General features: G+C 45.8%; 1 protein-coding gene across 19 annotated transcripts; it reads right to left on the bottom strand.

Moving 5' to 3' along the window:
- Positions 1-4,873: 4,873 nt before the first annotated feature.
- On the bottom strand, positions 4,874-18,579 carry ATPSCKMT (ATP synthase c subunit lysine N-methyltransferase). 19 transcript variants are annotated; one of them, XM_083519735.1, is made up of 7 exons: positions 18,226-18,360; positions 17,206-17,426; positions 14,128-14,279; positions 12,755-13,050; positions 8,802-8,939; positions 6,559-6,609; positions 4,874-5,455 (listed from the first exon to the last, which is right to left on the bottom strand). In XM_083519735.1, exons 4-7 carry the CDS (start codon positions 13,037-13,039, stop codon positions 5,255-5,257), a joined length of 675 nt encoding a protein of 224 aa, XP_083375861.1. In that variant the 5' UTR covers positions 13,040-13,050; positions 14,128-14,279; positions 17,206-17,426; positions 18,226-18,360; the 3' UTR covers positions 4,874-5,254. The 19 variants fall into 19 exon arrangements, with proteins under 19 accessions (XP_083375861.1, XP_083375862.1, XP_083375859.1 ...); XM_083519736.1 differs by lacking the exon at positions 18,226-18,360 and adding an exon at positions 17,923-18,081 and having other exon boundaries at positions 14,131-14,279; XM_083519733.1 differs by lacking the exon at positions 18,226-18,360 and adding an exon at positions 17,923-18,059.
- Positions 18,580-18,716: the final 137 nt, after the last annotated feature.

Here is an 18,716-nt window from a genome sequence, read left to right as displayed (position 1 = left end):
CGATCAGCCTTCTTTATAGTCCAGCTCTCACTTACATACATAGCTGGGAAAACCATAGCTTTAAATATACGGACCTTTGTTGGCAAGGAGATGTCTCTGCTTTTTAAGATGCTGTCTAGGTTTGTCATTGCTTTTCTCCCAAGAAGCAGGCCTCTTTTAATTTCGTGGGTGCTGTCACCATCTGCAGTGATCATGGAGCCCAAGAAAATAAAATCTCTCACTGCCTCCATTTCTTCCCCTTCTATTTGCCAGGAGGTGATGGGACCAGTGGCCATGATCTTTGTTTTTTTGATGTTGAGCTTCAGACCATATTTTGCGCTCTTCTCTTTCACCCTCATTAAAAGGTTCTTTAATTCCTCCTCACTTTCTGCCATCAAGGTTGTGTCATCTGCATATCTGAGGTTGTTGATATTTCTTCCAGCAATCTTAATTCCGGCTTGGGATTCATCCAGCCCAGCCTTTCACATGATGAATTCTGCATATAAGTTAAATAAGCATGGAGACAATATACAGCCTTGTCGTACTCCTTTCCCAATTTTGAACAAATCAGTTGTTCCATATCCAGTTCTAACTGTAGCTTCTTGTTTCTCAGAAACTGAAAGATGTTCTCAGAAGGCAGATGAGGTGATCAGGCACTCCCATTTCTTTAAGAACTTACCATAGTTTGCTGTGGTCGACGGTCAAAGGCTTTTGAAGCAGAAGTAGATGTCTTTCTGGAACTCTCTAGCTTTCTCCATAATCCAGCGCATGTTTGCAATTTGGTCTCTGGTTCCTCTGCCTCTTCTAAATCCAGCTTACACTTCATGGAGTTCTCGGTCCACATACTGCTCGAGCCTGCCTTGTAGAATTTTAAGCATAATCTTGCTAGCGTGTGAAATGAGTGCAATTGTGTGGTAGTTGGAGCATTCTTTGGCACTGCCCTTCTTTGGAATTGGGATGTAGACTGATCTCCAGTCCTCTGGCCACTGCTGAGTTTTCCAAACTTGCTGGCATATTGAGTGTAGCACCTTAACAGCATCATCTTTTAAAATTTTAAATAGTTCAGCTGGAATACCATCACTTCCACTGGCCTTGTTATTTGCAATGCTTTCTAAGGCCCATTTGACTTCACTCTCCAGGCTGTCTGGCTCAAGGTCAGCAACCACACTACCTGGGGTGTACGAGACATCCATATCTTTCTGGTATAATTCCTCTGTGTATTCTTGCCACCTCTTCTTAATGTCTTCTGCTTCTGTTAGGTCCTTACCACTTTTGTCCTTTATTATTAGTACTAATAAATATGCTGCCATGCCGAAATTCTATACCTACATGAAGCTATTCATTAAAAAAGCAATTATTTTTGAAAGATTTGTGGAGCACTTCAGCACCTGCTAATGAACATGGTTACACAGGTGGAGCGTGCTTTCCTGCCAACAGTAAATATAATCCTTTTCTAAGAAAGATACGGAAGGAAGTATAGATTAGGTGTGTGTAGAAAAAGCTTAACAACAAAAGATGGACCATGCCTACAACTTTTTAGTCAAATTATACATACACCCTCACAATTTTTTTATGTCACCCATCTTATTCACATGCACACAAATGCTCACATTAAAAAACAACACCCTGAGTTTTGAAAGGGGCCGAAAAGCTTATTCCCTCCCCAATCTTTCTTTCTTTATGCTGGTTCACAGCCCCAGAACAATGCTGCTTTAGCACACAGGTCTGCTTTAGGACTTCTTTGCTTCGGGTGATCCATGCCAATCAGGGTTCATATAGTTCATATTAGGTTTGGTTCCTGACAATGCTGCTATGACCAAATAAAGCTCTCACATGCGGGGAGGGGAAATGGTCCTTGTTGCCAAGGCAACCGCAAGATGCTCCCCATCTTGTTGTGTTCGCAGATCTATTGCCTGCGCATGCTGCACAGCAAGACTCTTGCCCAAATTCCACTCTAGCTACATGCAGTTCTGCATGACTAGATGTAGCAGAATATGAATGGGAATGCGTTGCTGGATGATTACCCCTGACACTGACATATGAATAACATTATATAGCAACTCATTAACAATCTGTGATTAGGTTGTATGCAATGTCGCCCAATGTCCACTCTCTTACAAACTCTTTTGTACCCTTTCACAGATATGGAAAATAAAAAGGAGGGACTATCTCAGGACAGGGAAGGACTCAGGGAAAGCAAAAAACACCTACAGTAGTACCTTGGGTTAAGTACTTAATTCGTTCCGGAGGTCCATTCTTAACCTGAAACTGTTCTTAACCTGAAGCACCACTTTAGCTAATGGGGCCTCCTGCTGCTGCTGTGCCGCCGGAGCACGATTTCTATTCTCATCCTGAAGCAAAGTTCTTAACCTGAAGCACTATTTCTGGGTTAGCGGAGTCTGTAACCTGAAGCGTATGCAACCTGAGGTACCACTGTATTTGGGTTTAACACTAATGCTTCAGCGGAAGAATCAAACTTAGTACTGCCTATAAATTCTAATGAAAAGCCTACAGTCCAATATTTGGTTGGTTTCTTCAAAGCTCCAATTTCTAGGCTCTTATTGCTTCTCTGTACTCTTTTCTCTTCTATCCTTGAACTTCCCTAGTTTTTTTTAATTTCTTCTGAGACTTTATCATCCACAAAGTTACTTCTGTCCCAAGAGCCTGTGTGAAGTTGTATTCCCAGCAACAAATCTGACAACATTCCCTTCCATCACAGAAGTTATAGCACAAACTTTCTGACAGCTTTGCTCCAGGGCAGTTGTGATGGTCATGAATATTTGGTGCCATACCACCAGCTTAGCCAATTGGGTTAAAAGATTCGCAAACACAGTAAGACAAGAAGGAAACTTTGAAGGGGAGGAGCTATGCCTGGTTTATAAGAGAGCTAGCGTACTTGATAGCAGTGCTGGCTTCAGGTTCTATGTGATCTGCATATTTTTCCATTTGCTGAAGAAGTATGAAATGAGGTTCAATCCTGGAGATCTCATCCTGCTTCACCTGAGAGTTATGTTATTGTTTATATGTGCAATGAGACTGGGATGACCTACAAGCACTTGGCACTTCTCTGTATTATCATTACGCTGCCTTTTGTTAAAATCAATTGCATCATCTTCATTTCAACATACTGGCCTGGACTCAACATTCTCTGAGTACTGGTTCAAGGAGCTGTTGCACTGGAGTAAAGGCAAAAATAATGGTTCTACAATATGAAATCCAGTGCAACGGATGCAGAAGCTTGCTGTGCAACCAGAAGTGTTGGGGCTACATCAATCTGCTATACAACCAGCCAGAAGAACCGTGCTGGCTTCCTTCCCTTCCCTGGTGCAACTGGTATACCGCTTAGTAGTATACTGCACTAGTATGCTAGTGCAACTAGTACACTGCCAAGTGACTAACTTAGCATGATGCTGAACTCCTCCCATTGGCTGCTTCTTCTGATGCTTTGTACTGACTTGTAACTCCAGTCACACACACACCCTACTGTGTACTCTTTCTGTGGCCCTGCACCCTGGCAGGCACTTTAAATACAGTGGTACCCCGCAAGACGAATGCCTCGCAAGACGGAAAACCCGCAAGACGAAAGGGTTTTCTGTTTTGGAGGCGCTTCGCAAGACGAATTTCCCTATGGGCTTGCATCGCAAGACGAAAGCCCATAGGGAAATGCTGGCGGTCGGGAGCAAAGACTTTTGCCCACAGCCGGCCTTCAGAAGAGGACCTCTTCTGAAGGCCGGCGGGGGGCAAAAGTCTTTGCTCCCCCCCCCCCGCCTGCCTTCCCCCCGCCTGCCCCGGGCGATCTTAAAATGCTGGCGGGCGGGAGCGAAGCGTTCGCTGCCGACCCCCAGCATTTTAAAATCTCCCCCTGTCCCGGGGAGATTTTAAAATGCTGGGGGTCGGGAGCGAACGCTTCGCTCCCGACCCCCAGCATTTTAAAACGCTGTTCCGAAGCGGGGCGGGGGGGGCGGGAGCACCTGCCCCAGCCGCCCCACTTGGGAACGCTGTTCCGAAGCGGGGCGGGGGGGGGGCGGGAACACCTGCCCCAGCCGCCCCACTTGGGAACGCTGTTCCGAAGCGGGGCGGGGGGCGGGAACACCTGCCCCAGCCGCCCCTCTTCGGAACGCTGTTCCGAAGCGGGGGGCGGGAACACCTGCCCCAGCCGCCCCACTTCGGAACGCTGTTCCGAAGCGGGGCGGGGGTGGCGGGAACACCTGCCCCAGCCGCCCCACTTCGGAACGCTGTTCCGAAGCGGGGGGCGGGAACACCTGCCCCAGCCGCCCCGCTTCGGAACGCTGCTCCGAAGCGGGGCGGGGGGCGGGAACACCTTCTGAAGGCGGGCGGGGGGCGAAAGTCTTTGTCCCCCCTGCCTGCCTTCCCAGGGGCTTTTAAATCGCCCCGGACAGCGGAGAAGTCCTCCGCTGTCCGGGGAGATTTTAAAATGCCGCCCGCCAGCATTTTAAGATCGCCCGGACAGCGAAGAAGTCCTCCCCTGTCCCGGGGTTTTTTAAAATGCTGGGGGTGGGAAGAAAAGCCCTTGTCCCCCCCCCCCAGCCTTCAGAAGAGGTCCGGGGACAGACTGTCCCCGGACCTGGTCTGAAGGCGGTTTCCCTAGGAATGCATTAATTGATTTTCAATGCATTCCTATAGGAAACCGTGCATCGCAAGACGAAAAACTCGCAAGACGAAGAGACTTGCGGAACGAATTAATTTCGTCTTGCGAGGCACCACTGTATCTGTCCTCATAAAATGTGGCAATACAGTTTCTTGTTCTGATGAAGTGGAAGTGTGTTGAGTAGGAAAGGGGAGGCAGAAGAGCAAGCAGCGAGGGAGAGACCTGCTTCAGAGGAAGGGTGTCTAAGGTCTTCATCTAATCGTAAAGCACAAAGAATACTCAAAGGAAAGTTAGCTGTATCAGACAGCCCAATTTTTAATAAAACCTTGTTAGATATTACAACTGATTATGCATTAGAGTGAAATACACATATAACTGAGGACACATTTTACCAGTGCATTTTTAAGAATTGGTAAGTCATAATTCTGTCATTTACTTTTTAAATTAAAGCTATATCCCACCTAACCATGACTAGGGTGGGGGGAAATTGTACAAGCATTTTTCATGGCTGAAGCCCTCCTTGGCAAGATACAGGAAATATTCAGGAAGCATTTAGTGCCACCACTACCGAAATATTCTCCCACCTGCCTATGAGACACAATACTATCTATAAGATGCCCACATTCACCGTTTAAAGGCACCAGTGAAATACTTCTGGAATTTAAACTAATTAGAAAGAATGCACTTAGTCTTAATCAAATCATTTTCTTCTTTCATTCCAAAGGATTCTGAATCATATGCCCACACAGTATCAATGCCCTCTCCAAAGCTGTGCTTTGGTCTCCAGTGCGGGAAAGGAAAGCGGCAGGCAATGACCCTGGCATCTGATGCCAGCTCTTCTCCAAGCTTCTTCTCTAGTTGCAGCATCTGTGAAGGAACAAAACCACACAAAACCCCTTTAGACGGTGGGGAGGACATGGTGTTCAGCACTAGGATATGTACACGAATAACTAACTGGGTATATAAAACATTAGCTTTCCAGTGCTTGACAGAGAACATCCAGGAACTGCCAATTCATTTCGAAGTTAGGCAAGGGACGACCTACTGTGGAACATGCATGTCAAACAACGTATGGAATTATAAAATCAAGTGAGGACTAAATGTCAGAAGACTTCAGCAGAACCTTAGAAACACCTTGGAAGACTTCAGTGGGCTGGTAGAGGGATGCAAGAATTAAAATAGGTTTGCCGAGTGTGGAATAAGACACTGGCTGTACAGAAATGTTGATAGCAAATGAGCAGAAGACACAACAGACGTAGCCTGCGATAAGCACTCTGTAGAGGGAGGAAGGCTCTATGCACTTGAATGGTTGTGGGGAGACTTCTGGAGAGTTTCACATTTTAGCAGCAGTTTCTACCCCTTTTTAAATTTTTATTATTAATGATTTTCATGCTTTACAAAAGGACATGCCTTGTCTCCTTTTTCAAGTTGTACAGTCTTTTCTACTGATCAGTTACATTTGTTATGGGACATTAGTGTTGAGTACAGTATAAGGTCAGGAAGAAGAGGGGGGAAGAGAAGGGGGTGACATTTATTTTTTTTGCAGTGTACGTGTGGGGTTTTGTGTCTATTCGCTGGTTATGTTTCCTTGGTAGTGAGAGGCTGGGGGCCCAAGGAGTGGTTGGTTGTCTGTGGTTGCCTGTGATGGGATTTGTTTGCCTTTGTGGGGAGAGGAGAACTTGTTGGGTCAAGGAAACCAGATTGATTTGTATGCTGTCGGCGGGTTCTTGTCGTTGTCTTGTTGGGCTGTGTATGTGATAAAGGGGAGCCATACTGGAGCGAAGACGTCCTCTTTTATTTGTCCCCGTGTCAGTTTCAGTTTATTGGTTAGCTTTTCTAATAAGCAGTTTCTACTCCCACCCCCCAACATAAAACAAGGATTCTGTCCTACCTATTCATTAAAAAGGTTCTACTTGATTTCTATATACCAACATTCTAGATAATTTTATGATTCAATAACAGAAACTTACCATTTGAGGTACTCCAAATATAACAACATTTGTGTACTGGGAAAAACTGACCTATTAAAAAAAGGTAGTCATAAATATTCATCCTCTAAAAATTCTGTTTGTCTGTCTACTTAGTACAGACCATATGTGTGTAACGTGATGAAAAAGTACATCTAGTTCTTTCTTTTACACTCTAAGAATCAGAAAATCTGTATTTAAGTTAAATTAAACATTTTGCTCCAGCTGTCTAATGGCAGCAATGCACTGCAGTGGAGATCCCTGCTCCGTTTCTAGATATGGACGACAGAAGGAAACTGGTGGTGAGTTTTGCTACTTTGACTTGCCTGCCACTAAAAAACACCTATCTGAATTTCTGCTGCATAAGCAAATGAAAGTCTCATTTTCTAAACTTATCTTCTAAACAATTCATTTTGTGTGTTCTTCCTAGGCTTTACTTCAATCGTAAGAAGCCTAGATTGGTCTCTAAGCTGGGATACTGATCATATTACACTCAAGAACAAACTTTCTAGGCTAAGGTTTCTTAAGAAGAGAGATATTTCTAATATTTAACAAGGAATAAATAATTTGGTAGGCTGGTCCAATATTAAAGATTCCTGTTCCAGTCTTTTTATGTTTCTCTTTCATTATATTTTCATGAATTTCAAACATAATTACGGTATATTAAATGAGAGGAACTGCTTAGTCTACCACCCTCTGAAAAGCTCCTGTTTCTTTTAAAGTCACAGCCATCTAACAACTAACTCTCATGAGAACATACCAGATTAACAGTGAAAAGATAACCTGCTTATTCACTAACTCTGATGGAACTTGTATTCCAAAACAACCTGTGGGTTCTGGGTTGGGGATGGCCAATTAATTTAAATACAGCAATGAAAAGAGGCAGATCAAAACCAGGAGATAAAGAATTCAAACAACTGGGAGCAGCAAGGAAGAAATGGTGAGGTTCAGTAGTGGAAATTAATTTAATTCCTTTGAAATGTTTGTTAGCTGTTTTCCCCAAAAGCTCAAAGTGGCCTACAATAAATAAAATAGCAAGGCAACACCATGAAATCCCAGTGTTACAAACACAAAAGATAAGAGCATTCAAAAACTTCCAGTTCCCACAGCTCAGATCATAACTTTTAGCCAGAGAAACAGAACTTTTTGCCATTTGGGCTTCAAAAGGACAACGAAACAAGATTACAGAATACAAGGAGAACAGAAAAAAGGAGTCTTGTGACCATTAAAGATGAGCAAAATAGATTAGGCAAGTTGAATTCAAGACAGAGGAAAGAGAGAAGACACCAAGCAAAGAGTCTTGAAAGAGTTATAGGAGAGAGAGAGGTTTAGTTGCGTTAAAGGAGAGTAAAGGATGTCTTTTATAGACATTACCAAAAGGGAAAGCAACAAGACTTCGCACTGAATGAATGTGGGCTTGTACATAGATAAAGCCAGAGATAAACCCAGTCTTCTATGTGTCCTATCTAAAGAGCAGCACAGTGCAACCACCCCACCCTGCAAATTCAGATTGTGACAGGTGCTGAGAGGTGGCAGACCTAAAGACCCACCTGCTCTTATGACCTCTAGTCAGGGCCGGCCCAAGACATTTTGGTGCCTGAGGCAAACCACAAAAGAGTGCCCCCTTCACCATCAGGGAAGAAGGGGTGAGTGAAGACCTACATCAGGAACAAGGAGGGGAGAATCAAATTTACCTGATCTGATGGTTGAGTGGGAATCAAAGGCCGCCACAGGGGGAAAGGGCCCCACTCTGAATCGCGCTGTGCAGCTGCAGAGTTGAGAAGACCTTAGAAGGCAGCCCCCGCCATTTCCTCCCTAGGCGTAGCAGATCCGCAGCCTATTTGCCAAAAGGCCGCTGTGGAGGGGGTTGAAAAGGAGGGGGCAGATTTCGCATCAAAGGAGGAGGATGCAGCAGCAGCAGGTGATGCCTCCCTTGGAGACCAGATCTGCTGCTCCTGAGGATCTTGCCGCCCAAGATGGTCGCCTCACCTTGCCTAATGGGTGGGCTACCCGGCCTCTAGTTTGGCCCAAAGACAGACACAAACAAAAAGGTTGAAGAAAGGGGGAAAGGAGAATTGCCATTTTGCCTCTGGTTTTAATTTAATTTAATATGTGTGCTCCAATTCTTATTTCCCATTGGAATTTCAAAATTAGTATGCAGCATTTTTTTAAACGTTAAAAGCCATATTCAGTATTGCAACTGACCATTTTACTATCATCGCTGATAGTAGTAAATGTTCTCGTACCTTCCATAAGTCTGAAATGTAAAATTTGGTATCCTGATGAACTCCTTCTCTCCAGGCACAGTACCTGGAATACCACACGAGCCAAGGATTTAATTCATAACCAACAGCTTTGAATCCAACTTTTGCAGCTGCTATTACCTGTAAAAAGATAAATCAGTCTTTGTTCAGTAAAATAAACAGATTCCTTGGGACACCGAATATTAGAACTTAGTATTCTGTGAAAATACAGAAATAATTTAAATAAGGCAAACATACATCAGGATCTTAGGCATGTATAGCATTGTATACAGAGTTCAATGGGATTTAATTTTTATTGCATGTACAGGTGAAACTTGAAAAATTAGAATATCGTGGAAAAGTTCATTTATTTCAGTAATTCAACTTAAAAGGTGAAACTAATATATGAGATAGACTCATGACATGCAAAGCGAGATATGTCAAGCCTTTATTTGTTATAATTGTGATGATTATGGCGTAAAGCTGATGAAAACCCCAAATTAACAATCTCAGAAAATTAGAATATTACATGAAATCAGCAAAACAAGGATTGCAAAATAGAGCAATATTGGACCTCTGAGCAGTAGAAGCATGAATATGTACTCAGTACTTGGCTTGGGCCCCTTTTGCATCAATTACTGCCTCAATGTGGCGTGGCATGGATGCTATCAGTCTGTGGCACTGCTGAGGTGTTATGGAAGACCAGGATGCTTCAATAGCAGCCTTCAGCTCTTCTGCATTGCACGGTCTCATGTCTCTCATCTTTCTCTTGGCAATGCCCCATAGATTCTCTATGGGGTTCAGGTCAGGCGAGTTTGCTGGCCAATCAAGCACAGTAATCCCATGAGCACTGAACCAGGTTTTGGTACTTTTGGCAGTGTGGGCAGTGACAAAGTCCTGCTGGAAAATTAAATCAGCATCCCCATAAAGCTCATCTGCAGAAGGAAGCATGAAGTGCTCCAAAATCTCCTGGTAGACGGCTGCGTTGACCCTGGACTTAATGAAGCACAGTGGACCAACACCAGCTGATGACATGGCTCCCCAAATCAACACAGACTGTGGAAACTTCACACTAGACTTCAAGCATCTGGCATTGTGTGCCTCCCCATTCTTCCTCCAGACTCCTGGTCCTTGGTTTCCAAATGAGATGCAGGTGTTGCTCACATCAGAAAAAAGGACTTGGGACCACTGAGCAACAGACCAGTTCTTTTTTTCTTTAGCCCAGGTAAGACACTTCTGACGTTGTTTCTTGTTCAGGAGCAGCTTGACAAGAGGAATACAACATTTGAAGCCCATCTCCATGATCCATTTCTGTGTGGTGGCTCTTGATGCACTAATTCCCTCAGTCCAGTCCTTGTGAAAGTCCCCAACACGTTTGAATGGTCTTTTTCTGACAATCCTCTCCAGGCTGCGGTCATCCCTGCTGCTTGTGCACCTTTTTCTTCCACACTTTTCCCTTCCAAAAAACTTTCCATTAATGTGCTTCGATACAGCACTTTGGGAACATCCAACTTCTTCTGCAATTACCTTTTGAGGCTTTCCCTCCTTATGGAGGGTCTCAGTGATGGCTTTCTGCACAACTGTCAGGTCAGCAGCCTTCCCCATGATTGTGCTTCCTACTGAACCAGACTGAGAGACCATTTAAAGGCTCAGGAACCCATTGCAGGTGTTATGGATTGAATAGCTACTGCACCTTTTCACAATATTCTAATTTTCTGAGATTGTTAATTTGGGGTTTTCATCAGGTGTACGCCATAATCATCACAATTATTACAAATAAAGGCTTGACACATCTCACTTTGCATGTCATGAGTCTATCTCATATATTAGTTTCACCTTTTAAGTTGAATTTCTGAAATAAATGAACTTTTCCAAGATATTCTCATTTTTCGAGTTTCACCTGTATATACGATAGGAATCATAAAAGGAATGTTTTCTTGTTGAAGCAATTATCTGTTCAATTGCTGATCTCAGTCCTGCAAATATCTGAATGAATTGATTTGGCTATTCACTTTAACGGAAATCTGTCAGTTTGTTCATAACAAGCAGGTGATGCAATCGTTTGGAGCCACTTACTATCAGGGTTGCCTGATAATGTATTTTCTCCTGCAATGGTTTAAAAAGACAAGAGCTGCAACTTCTTCCATCATGCTCCACCCTTGGTCCCGTTGCCCATATGCCTGCTGAGAGGTGGTCAGAGAAATCCAAACCACCCTTCCCCCAGGGCTCTTCCAGATGAGCTGGTCTCCTGCCAGCTTCCAAATGAGGCATTCCGGGGGGGGGGAGCAGGCAGGGCTGAACCACTCTAGGATCTGATGAATCTACCTCTCTTCTAAATCGGAATCAGTGAAGGCGGTGAAGGTCCTGTGTGAGTGTCTGGAGGCGGTTGGAGGATGGATGGTGGCTAACAGATTGAGGTTAACTCCTGACAAGACAGAAGTACTGTTTTGGGGGGAGAGGGGGCGGGCAGGTGTGGAGGACTCCCTGGTCCTGAATGGGGTAACTGTGCCCCTGAAGGACCAGGTGCACAGCCTGGGAGCCATTTTGGACTCACAGCTGTCCATGAAGGCACAGGCCAATTCTGTGTCCAGGGCGGCTGTCTACCAGCTCCATCTGGTACGCAGGCTGAGACCCTACCTGTCTGCGAACTGTCTCGCCCGAGTGGTACTCTGTCATGCGCTCTACATGGCTACTGCCATGCGCTCTACATGGAGCTACCTTTGAAGGTGACCCGGAAACTACAACTAATCCAGAACGTGGCAGCTAGACTGGTGACTGGGAGCAGCCACCGAGACCATATAACACCGGTCTTGAAAGACCTACATTGCCTCCCAGTACATTGGCTCTCAGTACGTTTCCAAGCACAATTCAAAGTGTTGGTGCTGACCTTTAAAGCCCTAAATGGCCTCGGCCCAGTATACCTGAAGGAGCGTCTCCACCCCCATCGTTCAGCCTGGACACTGAGATCTAGTGCCGAGGGCCTTCTGGTGGTTCCCTCACTGCGAGAAGTGAAGTTACAGGAAACCAGGTAGAGGACCTTCTTGGTAGTGGTGCCCACCCTGTAGAACGCCCTCCCACCAGATGTCAAAGAAATAAACTATCGGACTTTTAGAAGACATCTGAGGGCAGCCCTGTTTAAAGAAGCTTTTAATACTAGATGAATCATTGTATTTTAATATTCTGCTGGAAGCCGCCCAGATGGGTGGGGTATACATCATCATCATCATCATTATTATTATTATATCAAGCTAGTCTCACAGTCATCACTGGCTTAGGCCTGATCTCAACCCAACTGCTGGGCCCGGCTGGACCTGGCACAGGGATGAGGCCCAGCCATCATCATCCCTCAGCAACCAGCCTGTGACTGCAGCAGCACTGCTCTGCAAAGCCCTGCCAGGCTGGGGGTTAGAATGGAAGCCTAAACCAGGAAGTTAAGCAGTCACAGAAACTCTGCCTCCCTCTCATTTTTCCTCTTGTCCTTTTGTCCTAGAACGTGGAGTCCCAACTGCCAGAGCAGCAGGGAGTGTGCAGAATGCCTGGGATGGTGGACAGGGCAGGAAAAGTCAGAGGTGCTTCAACACCCGACTTAGCAGCAGATTTTAAAGTGCCCGTGTGTGTGTGGCAGGGGACACTGGACTGCAGCTGGCAGCTCTACTGATGTGCTTTATAGTTCAAATGTAATGCACATGATTGGCAAGTCAACCGGAAACATCTCCAATTAAAGGATTTAGGTAGCAGGACTGGGAAAGAAACCTCTGCCTGGGAGCTGCTGCCAATGAGACCAAACAAGACTGGACTGCATGCGCCAATGGATCCGTCAAAGCAGCTTCATGTGTTCCTACGTCTCACCCAGTCCTAGCCCTGTATGAAAGCTACATACACTTTGAGCACAGCGCCACAAAGGTCAACATACACTAGCACGGCTCCAACAAGAACAAAACCTGACTTTGACTCACAATGCGCCCATCACCACTACCGATATCAACCAGGGGTCCATTTCTGTCCTTTAGCATCTTCAGGACATTTTCAACCTGCTTTGAAGTTGCAGGGACATATGGCAGGCAATGCCTCCTCAGCGCAGGGGCAATAAATGGCGTGGCAACAGAGTACAGGGCCACTAATGTCCCACCAATAACGCCGGTGACCAGTAAGCCCCAGTTCCTTTGTTTAGGGCCCTCATCAGAGGTCATCAACGGCATCATGTCTTGTGCTGTGTTGCCTCCAGAAAGTTTTTCCGGCATATCAAAAATACCTAGAAAAGGGAAAGCATTTATTATACAAGAGAATATCTATGAAGCTTATATTCTTACGCCCCAATTTCAACAGGAGATATTATATGAGAAAGAGCCCTGCTGGATCAAGCTGTCCAATCTTACATCTTGTTTCCAGCACAGACAATTCAGATATACCGTATTTTTCGCCCCATAGGACGCATTTTTCCCCCTCCAAAAATGAAGGGGAAATGTGTGTGCGTCCTATGGGGCGAATGCAGGCTTTCACTGAAGCCTGGAGAGCGAGAGGCATTGGCGCGCACCGACCCCTCTCGCTCTCCAGGCTTCAGGAAGCTATCCGCAAGCCTTGCAAGCCCGGCGGGAGGTCCCGCAGGGCACGCGAGGCTTGGGGCGGCAGCCTACCCCCCGAAGCACGGGGAGCCCTCCGGAGGGCGCCCCGTGCTTCGGGCAGGTGTGCGCAAGGCTTAGGGCGGCAGCCGCGGCTGGGGGGGGGAGGAAATAATTTTTTTTTATTCACTCCCCCCCAAAAAACAAGGTGCGTCCTATGGGCCGGTGCGCCCTATAGGACGAAAAATACGGTATTTGAGAAGGCATAATGGCAACAGCCCCCCTCCTGCTGTTTGTCCCTCACTAACGGGCATTCTGGTCCATGGGGTCATGAAGAGTTGGACATGACTAATCAACTAAACAACAACAAACTGGCATTCAAAGGTATCCAGACTCTGAACAGGGAGGGTCCATTAAGGATTAGATAAATTTACCATTCACAAATTTATCTAATTCCCTTTTAAAGCTATCTGAGCGATGGGCTGCCACATCTTGTAGCAGCAAATTTCATTAGTTAATTATACATGAAGTTCGTGTTTAAATCTCTCGCATTCACAGCAGCAGGATTTAAAAATTCCTGGCTTTGGGAATATCATGCCTCTGCTTTCTAATTTAAAACATCAATTACCTTTCTGGACTGTGCCTCTTGTCAACACTGCCTCAAATTGTATTAACAAAAATGAATTATGAGAGAAACTGAATTATGCCTCAGTTCGGTTCTCATTTAAACAGTACAAAATATACATACACAATCTAGTATTAATACATACGACCCAGTCTCGCAGGATCTGAATAATGAAGGATGATCTCTCATCAGAAATATTTCCTTTGGCATTTCTACTGTAACGTTCATTGTGTTCTAATACTTGAAATGTTAATGTTCCTTCGTAAATTGGATTCTATTTGCAATGGAAAAAAACATCTGGAAAACACCATATGATATATAAGCTCACTATGCAAATATACTCCTTTTGAATACATTATCAGAATCACTGAGAATTCAGAAACATTCAGCCTGATCCTAAGCTTGTTTAGGAAGCAAGTCCAACTGATCTGAGTGGGACTTACATGTGAGAAGCAAGCATAGGATTAGGCTGCTCATTTCACTGCAAGTTCTGCAACGAAATGAGCAGTCTAACCCTGTGCAGGCCTACTCATCCGTAAGCCCCACATGCTGCAGAATATGCCACAAGCCACATTCTTTAGACCAGAGACATTTATTGAAGGCCATCTGCTCTACCCTATGGAGAGTTAGGCCTGCTGATTCCAACAGCCCTTGTTATCCTCCATTTTGCATAGGATTGGGCTGTGAATATTCATGATGTGCACTGTATGGCATACGAAAGAACCTTTATAGTAACAGAACAGGGGGAAAACAATGGCCACAAACAGATATGCAGCAAGATAATAGAATGTAATACAGTGGTACCTCAGGTTACATACACTTCGGGTTACAGACTCCGCTAACCCAGAAATAGTGCTTCAGGTTAAGAACTTTGCTTCAGGATGAGAACAGAAATCGTGCTCCGGTGGCGCGGCAGCAGCGGGAGGCCCCATTAGCTAAAGTGGTGCTTCAGGTTAAGAGCAGTTTCAGGTTAAGAACGGACCTCCGGAACGAATTAAGTACTTAACCCGAGGTACCACTGTACTGGAAGTCAAAAACATCTAAGCCTGGCCTGGAATACCTTTTATCAGCTTTTGCTGATTTGCCAACTGCAATCCTATCTACATGGATTTATCTGCTTTGGTTATCCACGTTCTGGTAATCTACCCTTTGGACAAATTCAGTGGAGCATTTGTGGTTCTGCCTTTGAAAACAGGCCACAAACTTCAGCTTGTCCAGAATAGGGTTGTAAGACTGTTAACTGGGGCTGGCCCATCTAACCATATTAGCTAAAGGTAAAGGACCCCTGGGCGGTTAAGTCTTGTCAAAGGTGACTATGGGATTGCAGTGCTCATCTCGCCTTCAGGCCAAGGGAGCTGGCGTTTGTCCACAAACAGATTTCTGGGTCATGTGGCCAGCAGGACTAAACTGCTTCTGGTGCAACAGGACACTGTGATGGAAGCAAGAGTGCACAGAAATGCCATTTACCTTCCTGCCACAGCGGTACCTATTTATCTAGTTGCACTGGCATGCTTTCGAACTGCTAGGTTGGCAGGAGCTGGGACAGAGCAACGGGAGCTCAGACTCAGCGGTTTAGACCACAGTGCCACCCGCGTCCTTATCATATTATGATAGTGCTGTCATCTGCACTGGCTTCCAGTCTGTTTCCAGACCCAGTTTCAGGTGCTGATGCTGAGAATCCAAGTAGTTGTTGCAGCTTCCGGTTCCAGTTGCCTCAATGGCGCAGCTCCCACGACAACGAGACATTGTTGGCGAAGGAATAAACAAAGATGACTGAGGGTAATTATCTTTGTAAACTCCCCCAACCCTGGGGGAAGTTTCACTCACAGATCATCTCGGTACCTGGCTTTCGTTCCGACATGGAATGCGGGAGGCAGGGATGCGCTGAATGAAAAAGCACTTCACCTGTTGGTAATCCTCCAACAGTGCCATTAAGAAGGAGCGGTTCTTCTGTTCATTAAGAATTTAATTAGGATTAATGCACAGATGTGTGCTGGTAATGATGGGACAAGATTAAGGATTGCTGAATTGAAATACAGTGGTACCTCTGGTTGCGAACGGGATCCATTCCGGAGGCCCGTTCGCAACATGAAAAGAGTGCAACCCACAGTGGCACGTCTGCGCACATGTGGGTTGCGATTCGCCGCTTCTGTGCATGGCATCATTTTGTGTTTCTGCGCATGCGGCGAAACTGGAAGTAACCCTTTCCGGTACTTCCAGGTTGCCGCAGGACGTAACCTGAAAGAACGTAACATGAAGCGGACGTAACATGAGGTATGACTGTAGCTACAAGGTCGTACAGATTTAAATTTGAATGATGACTTCATTCGATCTAAAAAACGGTATGTGTTGCAGAGGGAAGCCAATGGCTTCGTTATAAATACTTTGTTACATAAAAGACTCAGCAACGCCCCCAAGAAAGCCCCCCCCCCAATTCTTTTTTCATATAGCAAGTGAAGATGAAGGGAGAAGGGAATATAGATATGGATTACAATGACAAATGGAACTGTGTGAGGAAAACATAACAGTATGGAATAATGTTTAAAAGACTGGGAATCTACTGAGTTAATTCTTATTTTTCCCCTGATTGAGGGGAGGACGGATTGGACTTTGAGGACTTGCCAAGGCTTTGGCGGGGCACCAGATCACTCTTCTACGAGTAATTTTAGCTAATTTCTTCAGTTGGACAGAGAAGGGAGAGCTTGGAGGCTTGCCAGGGCTTTGGCAGGGCGCCAGGGAAATCCTCTCCTGGGACTGAAAGTAATGGCGATGGAATTTTACAGCTGCAATCAGAGGGGCTGGAGAACAAAAGAGGAGAGATCTCTTTAGAGTGACACCAAGTCAACAGCGCCGTAAGGCAAGAAGGAGACCAGGAACAACCAAGATGGTCATAATATTTACAAAGACATAAAAGAACAATTGATTAAGATTAATACCTGACACAGGAAGAAGAAAGGATAACTTCACTAGCGAATTTATATATTACTAAATGTGTTAATACAAATTGAAGTTAAATCATTGTAACTGTGGTATAAGGGATTTTATCAAGATTGGATTGTAATTGGATTGAGTAATAGTTTGGAAGCAGAATTAAAGGGAATTAGTATACCTTGAAGTACAGCATGCAGGGGGCCACTTAAATTTTATAATTGGTTATGTTATTGATTTGTGTTTGAATTGGCATTGTAATTTGGTATTGATATACGGTGGAACCTCTACTTACGGACATAATCCATTCCGGAGGTTCTTTCGCTGGTTGAAATGGGATGCTAGAAGAGGCATCTTGTGCATGTGCGCATTCAGCAGCAGCCACTTCCACGCATGCGCGAATCACAGCAAACCTGGTGCTTACTTCCGGGTTGGCTGCGGATGCAATTTGGAATGTCCGCAAGAAGAGGCTTATGTAAGTCAAGGCTCCACTGTAATAAGACCTATACTGGATTTCTGCAAATGAAAATTAATAAAACTTATTTCCAAGTAGTTGTCCATGCACTGTTGCTTCAGCAGAGGTGACTGCTAATGGAAGGGGCAGCAATTTTTGCAAATTCTTTCTCCCCCTGTCACCTCCCTGAACTCCAAATATCTGTTCTGGACAGTTGGTGGAACACTCCAAAATATGTTTTAAGATGGATGCAAGGGGGAACTGGCAAAAATTGCTTGCCCCCCCCCCTCCATTAGCAGACAACTCCGAAAAAAAACCTCTTGCCTGCCAGAGTACCAACTGGATAAAGCCCTTTACATCAAAACCTAAACCCTGAGTTCGCATGTGTTGGATTTTTTTTATTCTGATTTTATTTTCCTCTTTATACTTAGTTTATAGTTGTATTATATTGCACTGGAAATCACTCATTCTTGCAGCTTGTTACTAGACAGCATGTAAATACAGTATTAATAAAGGAGTTGTTGTCGGACCCGTGGCTTCGTCTAGGTCAAACCTTACCTGGCCATTTACCCCAATTTCGAAGAGGGAGGGAGCAGGGCGGCGGGGAAAGTGAACAGAGGGAGGCAAAGAAGGGCCACCAGGAGGGAAAAGAAAGGCGCCGGGATTCCGAAACAGAGCTCACCAGGCTCGAGGCCTCCCAGGCCCCGCGAAGAGCCCGCCTGCGGGGCGGGGAGGGAGGGCCGCCAAGCGCGCCAACTGCGGGCGGAAGCCTCAGGGAGGCCGCCACTCCGGGCAGACGGCGCCATTGTGGTCCCCGAAGGGGGGGGACAGGGCGTCCCCCGGAGTGAAGGGATTCCTTGCCTGCATCCGCTGCAAAGCCAAAGGATACCGTCGCGTTCAGAAGAGCCTCCGCCACCGGGCTGCTCCTCGAAGCGAGGCCGCAGGGGGGGGGGGAAGGGCAGCCTCCGCTTCTGAAGTCAGGATTCCCCCCCCCCCGCCCCGCCTAGGCCGGTTGGCGCATAGAGATAGAAAAACCGCAGAGGGGCACAACAAAAGCTTTCAGGCTCGCCAAGCCCTGGAGGAGGGAGGGGGAGCTGCCCGCAGAGAACATGGAGAAATCCAGGGCTCTAGTTGAGCTGAGACTGGCGCCCTCGCCCAGAGAGAAGGCGGCGGCGGCGGCCGAGACAGGAGTCCATCATCTCAGATGATGGAAGAGGCGCTGACAGGGGCTTGTTTTTGTTGGGACTTATTTGTATTGGATGCGGGTCCTTTATAAGAACTGCGATCTTCGTGGCGCATGTTGGTTCGCTTCCTTGTAAACCGCCTCGCGTTTACCAACACAGGAAGGCGGG

This window comes from Podarcis liolepis (assembly GCF_965112155.1).
Source record: "Podarcis liolepis genome assembly, chromosome: 8".
In the NCBI taxonomy this organism is placed as follows: domain Eukaryota; kingdom Metazoa; phylum Chordata; class Lepidosauria; order Squamata; family Lacertidae; genus Podarcis; species Podarcis liolepis.
The sequence above is the reverse complement of the archived record's forward strand: the minus strand, read 5'-3'. Positions and strand labels throughout refer to the sequence as shown.

What these genes read in the sequence shown, in the direction of transcription:
- ATPSCKMT (XM_083519720.1), bottom strand. An exon ending in ACATTTCAGACTTATGGAAG is followed by an intron (nt 6,610 to 8,801) that starts GTACGAGAACAT and finishes TTTTTTTAATAG; the next exon opens with GTCAGTTTTTCCCAGTACAC. An exon ending in TATTTGGAGTACCTCAAATG is followed by an intron (nt 5,456 to 6,558) that starts GTAAGTTTCTGT and finishes GTTCCTTCACAG; the next exon opens with ATGCTGCAACTAGAGAAGAA.